This window comes from Chelmon rostratus, chromosome 12 (genome assembly GCF_017976325.1).
Source record: "Chelmon rostratus isolate fCheRos1 chromosome 12, fCheRos1.pri, whole genome shotgun sequence".
In the NCBI taxonomy this organism is placed as follows: Eukaryota; Metazoa; Chordata; class Actinopteri; order Chaetodontiformes; family Chaetodontidae; genus Chelmon; species Chelmon rostratus.
Window position 1 is genome coordinate 18,953,009 of NC_055669.1, and position 12,978 is coordinate 18,965,986.

Below are 12,978 nucleotides of genomic sequence, written 5' to 3' on the forward strand. Positions count from 1 at the left end.
CGTATAAACCTTTAAGACATGCCGCGCATTCAAGCGCTTTCATTCAGAAGTCACAACAAAACTGATCAGTAACAGAAGCAGAAGCAGGTCTTTTTTCCATTTATTTTTAGCTTCCGTGCTAGAAAAAAGAAAGGAAAGAAAAGAAGGAAAACACATAAACCTACCTACACACCATGATAATTGTTTACATAGCCAACAAAAAATGTAGGCTTTTTTAACAATGATTAAATATTAGCATTAGTTTAATTCATTATATATATATATATTAATTTAATGTCATGCATCAGGCTATACATTGACAAATATACAACAACATTAAATAAAATAATTAAATCTAAAATCCAGCTGCTCCTGTCTATGCTAAGATGTTCAAACCACAGACTGGATGTTTTTTAAAGGGTTCAAACATTGTGCCAAGTGGTTTTACGCAGATTTATCTGATCTTAAACATTTCTTATAGAACTTGAACACCACCTGAAAAGAGCATCCTTTGCAACCGCGATCGACTTGGTCTTCCTCCACCTGGATGAAACTTTTTACAGGTCGGTGATCACCAGTCTCTGGGACACTTACTTAAAAAAATGTCAGCATTGTTTGCTTCACAACTACAAACATTAGATTTTTCTTCTTTTTTCCATCATAACATAACATAATCATGACATAAATCGGAAATCGTATGCTTTTCGAATGCTTTTACTTCCGAATCACAATACAGTCTAGTTTTTTGACAGTGATTTGGATTCGGGGTCAAATCTCCCACATTATAGCCTATTTATATAACACTTGCAAACTTATCATGAGATTCCAGCATCATAGTCCTTAAGACTGTTTAATTTGTCATTTTATTCCAAATATGACATCAGATGTTCCAACTTCCGTCATCTGATGATTTGATCTACTTAACATTGTAATTTCTTATGAATCAGTTAATAAACATACATTAGCGTGTGTCCTTAGAGCATTATTCACAGTCAAATGTAAACATTAAATGGTCTTTCCTCTTGTTTAAGTGAACTGGAAGCTGTAGCCCATTAACGGTTTGTGTCTTGCATGTTGAAATAGTCTCCGGAGCATCTTTGTGTCCGTGCCTCGGGGGCTTTTCCCTCACACAGTTTATGGAGCTCCAGCATTTCTTCTTTCTTTCGAGGGAATATTTTAAAGCCTCAGTCATCGGACGTCAGACAAAAGCCATTCAAGGCGGATAAAAACGCATTTTAACCGGTCAAACATCCCCAGCACTTTCCATGCAGAGACTCCCCCAGCTGTGGAAGGTCCTCCCGCACTGCGAGCGGTGCTGTGTCAAAGCTTTTTTTTTTTTTTTTTTTTTTTTTTTTTGATTGCCTGCTATGCACCGTCTGATTTTTTAAAATCTCCATTTTAGACAGCACTGACGCATCTGTAGACTTCATGACTGGGACAAAGTGCCGGGGTATGGTCTGTTCCTGATGGCCCATGTCTATCAATACCAGGCAGGTAACGCCGACAAGAGGTGAATGATTGTGCATGCATAAAGCGCTGTCTGAGAAATGAGAAGCATACCGACAGGGAATGACATCCTGGTGTGTTGAATGTATTATCCGAAGGCACCTGAATTATGGACAGCATATTTAGAATAAAACTAATGTGTGATCGTTCAGGGTTTATCGAGAGTATCCCGTTTAATTGGACAGAACCGGCTCTGCAGCAAAAAGCAATCAATATTCAAGCTGCTATAACAGTGTGGACCACCAGTGTTCAACCTTATGAAATATGGCAAAGAGCATCACTACATAAGGCTAGCTCTTTGAGATTATTAAATCAATATCATTATTCATATTTAGCTGACTTGATCAGCAGTTGAGAGAAATATAAACCCTCCAGCTTTGTAGCACCTTTGTCTGATGTTTGCCTCTTTACAGATGTGGCAGTGCCACAAACTAGCCTTTACACCCATTCTGAAGATAAGTCAATAATGTGGATGATTCACCTTTTCATACTTATTAATGAGTTCTTCATAAAAACGTTTTCACAGGTGACGTGCAATAATCCATCTGTTTTGTGATGTTGTTGTTTGTTCTGACTTGTGCGCAGAGCTACAGTATAATTTGTTGATTCACTTATGATTTCCACATTGAGATGCTCTGAAAACCACAAAATTTAGTTTGTTTAAATTGTTTTTTTAAAAAACAAAACAAAACAGACACTTGTCAATAATATGGGCTAAAAAAGAAAAACAAAAGAGATGGTATTTCAAGATTGATTATCTTTTAAATATACTGACTTGATATGCGTTTTATTTGTTATTATGTGGATGCTTTTTGGATTAGTTTCCTTCAGGGTACAGGAAGCTAAAACCAAACCGAACTGAGCAAATGAAGGAATGAATAATTTGCCCCATTTAGTTTAGACATCATCATGTCTGTACTATATAATACTCCAAGATCAGAATGGGCAGATTTTACACTGCAGGGAACTCTATCAAATTAATTAATATTTTCAAAACCAAATCTCGGAACTATCATTGAATAGTGGCTGAAATAAAACATAATGGCTGGGTTAAATGTCCTCTGTGTGATGGATATTCTGTTGATTTATATGTAGATAATCTGGACAGGAAAAACCACCTGCTCTATTTTGGATGAATGCAAAATCCTGTAATGTAACCATTTAAAGTATGAACACTTGGGTGTTTTGTTTTGTATTAAACTAACACCTATTCAGTATTTAAAGCTCCATCTGGTGTATAGACTTTCTTTTCTACACCAAACTAAGAGCTTTTGCTGCAGAGAGACAGTTTAGAAAACTGCTAAATAACAGAGTTAAGCAGCACAGGTCCAGCTATCCAAAGTCGAAACTGTTTAACTACCTCCTTTTAATTAATGTCTAGTTTACCTCCACAGTTTTCCCATTACTGAATCTGTGTGTGACCTGGGAGATGGATAGGCAGAGCCCAGGAGAGAAGCAGGCAGACACTAATAGGACCCCCACCCCCACCACATCAGCTGCCGTCACCATGGCAACAGTCAGCCCCAGCAGCACCACGTGCACCCAGGCGCCCTCTACTTCCCTCAGCATCATCTCGCCCGACAGACAGGCAGTTCAGGTAATAGACAGTACCAGGGCCCTCTGCAGGCATTGTTTGACTTGACTGTCAGTGGGTCAGGGTAATAGACTATGGCTGCGACATCTACATGCATTGTGGACTGTCAGCCGGTCAAGGTAAGAGACAGCACTTGGGACCTCTGCATGCATTGTTTAATTTTACAGGCACTGAGTCCAGATAATACACAGCACATGGGACCTCTGTGTGCATTGTTTGACCTGACAGACAGACAATCCAGGTAATAGACAGTACCTGCCTGGGACCTCTGCAGGCATTGTTTGACTTGACTGCCAGGCAGGTAATAGCTGATCTATTATAACTCCTAGAGACAATAGAGAATATAGGAATTTTGCAGAATGAAAGTGTTGGAAATAGACTGTCTGTGAAACTTCAGGAAATAGACTACTCAAATACATGTTACAACGCAATGAATGAATGTTCCTGGTGTGGGATGAATAAAGTCTATATATTTTGTTCAGTCCACCAGGAGTGGCCATCCAAATAAAAATCCTTTACAAAACAGTTCTTCTTTAGGAATGTGTCAATCCCGACATCAAATAATTCTGTTCTTTCAAAACTTGATGTTCTAAATGGCTCAATATATTTGTCAGTACAACAAGAGCTAATTAAATTTTAAAAAAGCCAAATAGTCTTGTGCTGCAAACAGTGGATTCAAAGTAATTTGTAAAGTACCTGATGTGTCCATCATGTGATGCAATAGGTGATCCAACAGGCCATTCACAGACCTCAGAGCATGGCGGCCCAGTACTTGCATCAGATGTACGCAGCCCAGCAGCAGCACCTCATGCTGCAGACAGCAGCCCTGCAGCAGCACCAGCACACCCCCCATCTGCAGAGTCTGGCCACCATACAGCAGGTCAGATGGTGTTTCTGTCAGGTGTTAGTGCGAGCATGATGAGTCATTTCAACATGAACTGCAGAGTGTGCAATGTGTCTCAAATGCTTTTCAGGCTTCAGTCTGTCAGAGGCAGTCATCAACGTCGTCCAGTGGCAGTTTGGTTCATCAGACTGCTGGGATTTCCCAAAACCCAGTAGGTATCTGTGTTATCGCTACAATCATTCTGACCTGCTCTCAGCACAAATATTAGCCTCTACATTTTTCTTTTATCATTCTTCATTATGTTGCCCCAAATCCAGATGACTTTACCAGCATCTCCAGTGACGGCACAGCTGATTGGCCGAACCCAAACATCCAGCTCCACTGGTGCTGCAACCGCCATATCCCAGCAGGCCATGCTCCTCGGCAACAGACCAGCCAACTGCAGCCAAGCTCAGATGTACCTTCGCACTCAGATGGTACAAACCTTTTCAGATATCTCAAGCTGTTTGTCATGCTGGTACTTTGAAACTGCATGACTCATTTGCCCTATTTTTGTTTCTACTGAATGCATTTTCTGACAACATGGAATTTCTTTATTTTTAACCAACTAGCCACCTGTCTCTTCCTGCTTTTTGCTTTTCCTCTGTTAGCTCATTCTTACCCCTGCAGCCACGGTGGCTGCAGTTCAATCAGACCTCCCTGCTGTCACCTCCTGCTCCTCTTTACCTACCTCCTCTCAGGTACAACCTTGCCCAGGCATAAAATTAGAATAAACCCATGCATGTCACAAGACTGTAACATTATAGACTTCAAGATGTTACACACCTTGAGCATGAGGCGTGTTGCAACATTAAAAGATGTGGTAAATATTCAAGCAAGATGCAGTAACGCGGCTTGGGATTTTTGATGAATGTTGGAGGAAGCATTAATAAAGTCGAATGAAAGGGCAGGGCATTGAAGGGCTGTCATCCCCACAGCCCAAGGCGCGTATAATCATTGTAAAAATGACTTTCTTTTGCATATATTCATGTGCAGAATCTAGCTTTGCGTGCCCACTTGCCTGGAGCTCTGGCTACAGCCCACAGTGTGATTTTAAAGCCATCCACCCAGTCCCAAAACCTGACTCCGGCCGCCTCTTTATCCAAGACGTCAATCTGCGCACTGAAGACCAACCAGCTGGCTGACAGCTCAACAGAAACAGGTCCGGCTGACGTCACCCGGCTGGCCTCAGGATCCCAGATTATAACCCCAGGTGAGCTAATGTGTTCAAACACTGAGGTTTAGAGGAAAGATTGCAAGAAAAGCCCATACAATTGCATAGAAAATTTAAACCCAGCAGACTGGTGAATGCAGCAGAGTCCAGGTAGCTACAAATTAAACTGAGTTCACCTTCAAATATTGAAATTACTGATTCTAAACTCTATGCAGAAACACCAAGTGGATGCGGAAGAGTCAAAGACACTGACACGGGCCATCAGATACTTGAATACTGTTCATATAAACTGGGATTTGAATAGAGTTTCTCTAAAGTAAAGGTCATATCGCATAATGTGATCAAAACTGACGCAAGATTTGGTCAACATTGAAAAAGAGATGCTTGTTTTGTTAGTTTTTGGTTTTTGTTCCTCATGTCTGTGCTTCGCTCTTCCTGCAGCCTACTCTCCGGCGCAGACCCACGCTTTGGTAAAGCAGCAGCTGTCCTGTCCACCCGGCCAGCGGCTGGCACACCACCAGCTCATCCTCCAGCAGGCTACAGGAGGAGCTGCAAACCATAGACAGCTCCAGCCCATCGCCCTCAGAGTAGCACCTCAAGAAACCAACTCCAAACCTCTTCCTCTTTCAGTTAAAAGACTGACCACTCCCAGCACCCAGTCACAAACTAACAATGAATCTCAAGCCCCTTGTTGTTGTTCTTCTTCTGCTTCTTCTTCGTCTGTCGCCACCGTGTTTGCATCATCAGCTCAGGCCTCGATCCCAGCTGCCACCGTTCAGCCTCAGCCTCCTCCTCTGGTGGCCGCTCCGCAGCGTCGGACCTCTTTCCCACAAGTGCAGAACCAGCCTCCGCCTCCCCCTCCACCTCTGGTTCTCCCCAGGCTGCCCCAGAACCCCCCTGCCTCCCTCCAGAGGCTGTCCCTACACTCGGTCCAGGCGTTGGCCGTCCAGTCGGGACGGGGGCTGCTGACAGAGCAGGAGCTTCCTGTTGCTGAGGCTCTGGTCCAGATGCCCTACCAGAACCTCCCGCCTCCTCAGACAGTGGCTGTTGATCTGAAAGTGCATCCAGTCAGACGCGATGAAACTCCATCAGTGAGTTGCCGTGTGCTTTGTTTGAGCTTCATAAGCTTTGTCTGTTCTCAGTATGTATGCGTTATTTCCACTGCGTTTGCTGTGGTTTGAATTTCAGTCGGGGCAAACGTGCAAAGTGAATGGATTGAGCTCAGAGGAGAGGAAAGATGGTTGTTCTGCCAGTCCGCAGAGAGACAGGACCACAGCGCCTGTCATTGGGCCTCCTAAGCAGAATGGTGCAGGTAACATATGAATAAAGAGAGATTAAAATAGAGAGGAAAAGAATAGTGCTGAAAATTAACGTGTGAATTAAGAGTTTGACATATCAAATAGGACCCCAAATGTATTTTATAGCAAGACAATAAGATAACTTAAGAAACTTAAATTCTCTATTTTCTCTATTTTGTTGTCTTTCATGCCTCTCGTTGCTCTGCAGTGATGAGCTCACCCCCCCTCATGTCCAGTCGCTCGGTGATCAGATCGCCAGTGGTGGAAGAGCCGTCGCAGCTCGCCACCACCACCAACAGCATCAGCAGCAACCCTCCTCCTCCGTCCCCTCCTCTGCCTCCTCCCATCCTGCCAGCAGCAGTAAGAGGCCCCAGCCAGCCCCCGTCATCTCCATCGAGCCTCCCAGGGAGCCCTGACCGGATACTCACAACCCACGTCCTTACACACCTCGTAGAGGGCTTTGTCATCCGAGAGGGCCTGGAGCCATTCCCAGTAATTCTGATTTAACATTTTATGCTGAAACCCTTCAAACTGACGTTGTGCCTTGCGGTTTGTTGCTTGGTGGTATATATTATTATTCCTAGCCGATTAACATCCAAATATTTCCTTCGCAGGCATGATGGAGAAAGTAGTACAAAACATTTCCCACTGTTTGAAACATCAGACATGGTCACCACAGTAACCGCAATAATGAATATTGCTTTGTCCTTTAAGCATCGCTGTTTTTTTAAAATTCATTCTCAACAAAGGATTAGCTGGAACAGGCACATCCTCCACTCAGACTTTAGCAGACCAAGAGCACATCACACTTCATCACAATGTGATGAAACACAACACAGTACATTAGCATTTAATAGAGTATAACTTCATATGGTGACACGTTCATTTAATGTAATTTGTAATGGAAACCATCATAACACTTAATATTCAGATGCTCATATTCACCATTAACTAGTTTCTTATTAGCATGCATATTAGTATCATATTGGCTCTTCATCAGTAATTAGAAAGCACTTATTAATGCCTTATTCTGCACAACCATTAATTACAACTCCATTAGTTACTTCCAAGTAAGGAAGTTGTTGTACATGAATTACAATGTTGATAAACCTAAACCTCAGAATAATGCATGAATAAGTGCTTTAAATTGACAAATAAAGAGCCAATATGCTATGCTAATATGCTGGTGAATATGTGTACCTTATATGAAGTGTGACCCTATAATCTAATGAAAAATAACTTTTATCGATTAGAAATGACTAATGTCTACTATCTATCTATTAACTATCTTTATCTCTATAGAACACATGCCTTCCCCCGTCAGATTTGTGGGATTTTACTTTTCTAATTGGACCCTCTTAATGTGCAGGTGGTCCCCTCTTCGCTGTTAGCAGACCAGCAGGCTTCACTTCCTGAATCCCAGGAGATACAAACCAACGGGGATGCAGCAGCAGAGGACAGTCCTCTGGATGCTGACCAGTCGGACTCAACAGACTCTGAGATGGAAAACGATGGCCCTGCAGCAGATGGTGAGGTGATGATGTGTGTGTGTGTGTGTGTGTGTGTGTGTGTGTGTGTGTGTAGATGCGTGACTAACAGCTGGTCTTGTGAAGTTGCAGAGCTGGGGGAGAGTGTGGCAGGTGTGCTGCAGTGTGAGTTCTGTGGGAGCAGAGGTTACGCTCACACGTTTCTGCGCTCCAGGCGCTTCTGCTCCATGACGTGCGTCAGACGGTAAATAAATCACTTACACATCGTTTCCGGTTGTCAGATAGTGCATTAAACACAGCTCAATTAATCAGCACAAAGAACATCAGTCTGGTTAAGTCCAGTACTAAAAACGTACAGCTGCATTTTGATACAGCAAAGTTACATTTCAGTTGATGAAAGCCTTCATTTGCTTTTCTTTAGCTGATTAAAAGCTGCAGTCTCAGAATTAAAGCAAAGACAGACACACTACTGGCAAGTAACCAGTCCTATTTAAAGTTAGGATATGCCTGGTAATGTTATATGTTATCTTACTGTCAACAAGTCCCATGAAAAGACCAAAAGCAACAGCTGTTTCATTGTTTGTATTGTTTGTGCCGTCAAAGCCTCGCCAGCCACAGGAAGCTCAGCCCTGAGCTGAGCTGTGCTGAGCTTTCTAAATAAAACTGACTTGACTTCACCACATTGTTGTCAAAAACTACTAAAAACATAGAAATTGGCCATACTGTTGCACTTCTTCTTCTTCTTCTTCACTGTATATGTTTGTCAGAAATACTAATTAGAGCATTGAATGTGTATTAATCCACAGCTGAAAATAGTCCCCAACAAATGCACTATTTACTCCTGTTTGAGTAACTTTTGCTAAAAACTACAGAGCCCAGCTGCTGTGGGAAATTAGTGAGCCCTTTATAAGATAAAGCTCTATATTTGTAATACATTTTTAAGGGCATATGTCCTCACTAAAATATCATTACAGACAGGCTTTTTTCGTGCAAATATTGAGTAACACCACATTTATCATTTAAACAATGACCGATTATAATGATTAATTTGAAAATCTTGGATCAACGTTATTTTACAGAGCAAATGCTGAATTGGGTATTGCAGCTTTGTTTTAGTGTAAGTTTGTTTCCTAGCTGCCTTGTCACACCGTCTGGTAAATTATGTGAAAATAATGAGCCTCATCCCTCAGCAGCTAAATGTGCCTGTGAACTGTAAAGTATAGTGCAGTGGAGCAGTTCAGAGGTCAGCAACACATGACTGGAAAATCAGGCTTTTACCAGAAAAGAACATCCTTCCCTGTAGAAATCAAAATAAGTAAAGCAGCATTATGTTTATTTCCTCTACCACACAAGACAAGTACATGAAAAGACATGTTGTTTGTCTCGGCGGTGGTGAGACACGTCATCTGACATCTGGAATCCATTGGGCTACATTTGGGTTTACAATAAAAAAGTCTCAAGTGCATAATCAGTCCCAGGTTTCCCTTTTCCATCCAGGCATCAAAGGGAGGACAGCTTTGAGTCCAGATGGCCTGTCTGCACTCAGCACACACAGGAAAATAAACCCTCAGAGAGCTTTTGTGTTTCACAGATGATGTCATGACGGCGGTGCCATCATTACACAGCTGTGATCACCTGCAGTGTATTCAGCCAAAAATCAGGGATGCATTTTTTCCTCTTACCTGCAGTGCTATTTGTCCATCTAGATTGTTCTGGTGTGAATTGCAGACTTGACTGGAGATATCGGCGGCAGAGACGTCTGCCTCGGCTTGTGTTGCTCGAAGCACAAAAACAAAACTCAACAGCAGAGTCTCGTTTAAGAAATTGGGACCCGGCTACTAAAACTAATCCACAGACCTTGCTTCCTTTCTATGGAACTAAACCCAACTGACCGAATCAGTGCGCAGAAAGAAGCGTGCATCTACTCATGGAGGAGAGGCTCGAACTCGTGGCAACAGGGGATGTAAACATTAGTGGCGTCCTCCTCAGCTGAGCTATAACATTACGTCTAATAAAGCAGATGGATAAATAGCACTATGGGTGGGAGATACAAAATGTATTTTTTGATTTTGAGATGGATTGTCCCTTTAATATTTTAGCCTGTCTTTGTTTAGGTTCAGTGTTAGCTGCACCAAGCGTATCACCATGCTGAGAGCAGGTCGCTGGGGTCGCAGGCCTGTGGGCAGGAGAGGACGACCCCCCAGCAGAGTCAACGGCGCCTCCAGAGAACACTTTCTGAGACAGGTCAGTTAGCGCCACTGACCTGGTGCATATAGCAAACTGCTGAAGTGCTGCAGGGATCACTGGTCCTATGAGACAAGCTGCCCTCTGGGGAGCAGCTGCATGTGACAGGATCAACGCTCTGACGGAGACCCGTGGCTTGTGAACATATTTTCAAAATTGTACCGTTTCAAAAAACAGGATGCCTGGGGTTCTTTCAATGAGTGTTTTTTTTTCCTTTGTTTTATGTGAGTCATACGAGTGGCCTGAAGAGATCAAATCAATTTCCAGAAACCCACGAGAAAAAAGTAAAGAGAGGAAAGTCTGAAAAAATAAACTTGTGTGGCAGAATCTATTTTTCTGCTCACTGTATCCTGATAATCATCAGATTTATCTTTCAGTCTCGACCCCAAGGTTGGAAACCACTGATCTATAGCTTAATAACGACTTTGTAGACGGTGAAGACAACAAAAACAATTCAAATCTCCTCTACTACCGCTACAAGTTACGGCTATAGCAAAAAAGAAGAGTAGATGGTAAAATAATAAGAAAAATCCAAGTAAAAACAGGAAGGAAGAGTTAAAATAGCCAAAGTAAAGAAAGTAAAATAGTACCTTGTAAAAGTCGGTCAGTCAGTTATTTGTAAGATGTCAGTAAATTTGCTTTGTCCTTAAAATAATTTTGTTCAAGTAAGATAACAAATTAGATTCAATACATCAGTGCAATCAAATGATATTAAGGTTTCACTGAAAAGTGTTTTTGGAGACTGAACATGCCCAATATTTTAGTGTCAGTAATATGTGGTAAGAAGTTGAACAGTGGAGTAATTAAATATTAATGCAAAGAAACAATACAAAACAAATAATGTCATTTGTTTCTTAACAGATTAGAGGCTCCTTAAAGCACAATGATCATCAATGATCATCATGCAGCACGAGAGAAAAGCCTGTAATACAGTAATTCCTTTAAATTAGACCTTTATTTTGAAAAACATCATGAAACCATTACATTAAATTTGGAACCTAAATCTAATCTGAGATGACTAAGGCTAATACCTGGGTGACCTTTACTGTAAGTAGTCTCTACCGAGTAAATACAGTATGTATCTGATCGTCTTTGTGCTCCACAGGCTCATAGGTCGTTTGGCCCAGAGGAGGCCCAGGAAGACCAGGAGGAAGAGGAGGAAGACGAGCCTCCCGTTCCCATGACAACCAGGCTCCGTAAACAGGCCGAGAGGGAGCGAGAGAGGGAGAGAGAGCAGGAGAGAGAGCCGGAGCAGAGGATGACAGAAACTATCAGTGTTTCTGACGGAGAGGACGACGTCAGCTGTCCATCTCAGTGGAACGTAGAACAAGTGTATTCTTACATCAGCTCCCTGCCAGGTACTGCTCTGACTGTAACACACCTGTGGTCACTGAACTGGGCCAGGAATTTAGCTCCACTCCATTTTCTGTCTGTGGCTCTTCACAACTTATCATTAACAAAAAAAACAAATGATAAACAGGATTTAAACAGGCACTGGGCTATTTCTTAGATTTGAACTTCTGTCGGTAGTTAGGTGGCACGTTTTTTCTTCTGCCAGCTGATGGTGGTGATCACAAAGTAAACAGCTTTTCCTTCATATATATGGCAAACACCGCTGCTACCTTCAAGGACATTAAGTGAATCACCTTCTGTGCATCAAATTAATGCTACCAGATGGAGCAGGCCCGTTTTTGTCATTGTGAGAATTATATTTAAGCTTATGAAATCACGTATGAACAGGGGACATACACTCCAGCTCTCCTTCTTCTCTTTTCTCCAGGTGGTCAGGATGTAGCCGGCGAGTTTCGCTCCCAGGAAATAGACGGGCAGGCTCTGCTGCTTCTGACAGAGGAGCACCTGGTCAGCACCATGAACCTTAAACTGGGACCTGCACTGAAACTCTGCGCCCACATTAATTCTCTGAAAGATGCATAAACAGTTAACACTCCTACCCCCAAAGAATGGATTTGTGTTGATCCAGATCAGGATGAAGAACAACAAGGAGGCGCTGCCCATCTTTAAGCTGTCTTACCTGTACTTAGACTTAGACAGAGAGCAGATCATGAATGTACAGTTTTTCCTGAGACCACTGCCAAGGACTCCACCCCCGAAGCCTCCAGCTGTTCCAGCTGTTCGTCTGTCACACAGAGGGAAGTCCACGCACCGCCACAGCTGATTTCGGCCTCCTCTCGTCATTCCATCGTAGTGATTGTAGCAGTTTGGCTCCGGTTATCCATTTGTTTCAAAATGGTTTTAAAAGCCCTTTGTATCATTTGTAAACAAACAATTTTACACTGACAATATTACACATAAAAGAACAATCTCAAGGTTTACAAAACAGATTATTGCCTACTATCTTACAGATGAAATCTGATTTTATCATCGGCAAACAAGCAGTTGTATTGACTGATGGAACCAAACAAATGACAAGGTTGTTATTTATGAATTATTTATTATTGCCATAATTATTATACAAATAAAACCATTCAAATAATGTGCTGTTTTGTGGTTTTGTGATATGTTTTATAAAAGGTGCCAAAACAACAGGAAAGCCTCACTGAGTCAGATGGAATCAAGTTTTAGTTTTGCTCAGTAATCAGCAATGAATGTGACTTCATGATTTATATAAAAAATGGAACCTGAAGAAAATCCTAAACATGGCAGCTCCGTTTGCAGGTTAAATGAGGTCTGCTGATCAACGCATAGGCAAGAGTCAAGTGACTGCAGCAGGTAAACACATAACTTAATAACATATTTAAAACCAATCTTTAACAGCTTTACTGTTCTATTATTTTCGAATATTTTGCTCTCAT

The 12,978-nt window shown here is 42.1% G+C and overlaps 1 protein-coding gene across 1 annotated transcript; it reads left to right on the plus strand.

The window, feature by feature from the left end:
* Positions 1-1,445: 1,445 nt before the first annotated feature.
* Positions 1,446-12,575, plus strand: phc3 (polyhomeotic homolog 3 (Drosophila)). Its single transcript, XM_041949777.1, has 15 exons — positions 1,446-1,473; positions 2,880-3,082; positions 3,804-3,959; positions 4,054-4,134; positions 4,241-4,399; positions 4,574-4,663; positions 4,953-5,175; positions 5,578-6,227; positions 6,325-6,448; positions 6,643-6,926; positions 7,804-7,963; positions 8,048-8,165; positions 10,036-10,165; positions 11,271-11,523; positions 11,946-12,575. The coding sequence occupies exons 1-15, from the start codon at positions 1,446-1,448 to the stop codon at positions 12,098-12,100; spliced, it is 2,814 nt and encodes a 937-aa protein (XP_041805711.1). The 3' UTR covers positions 12,101-12,575.
* The last annotated feature ends 403 nt before the right edge of the window (positions 12,576-12,978 follow it).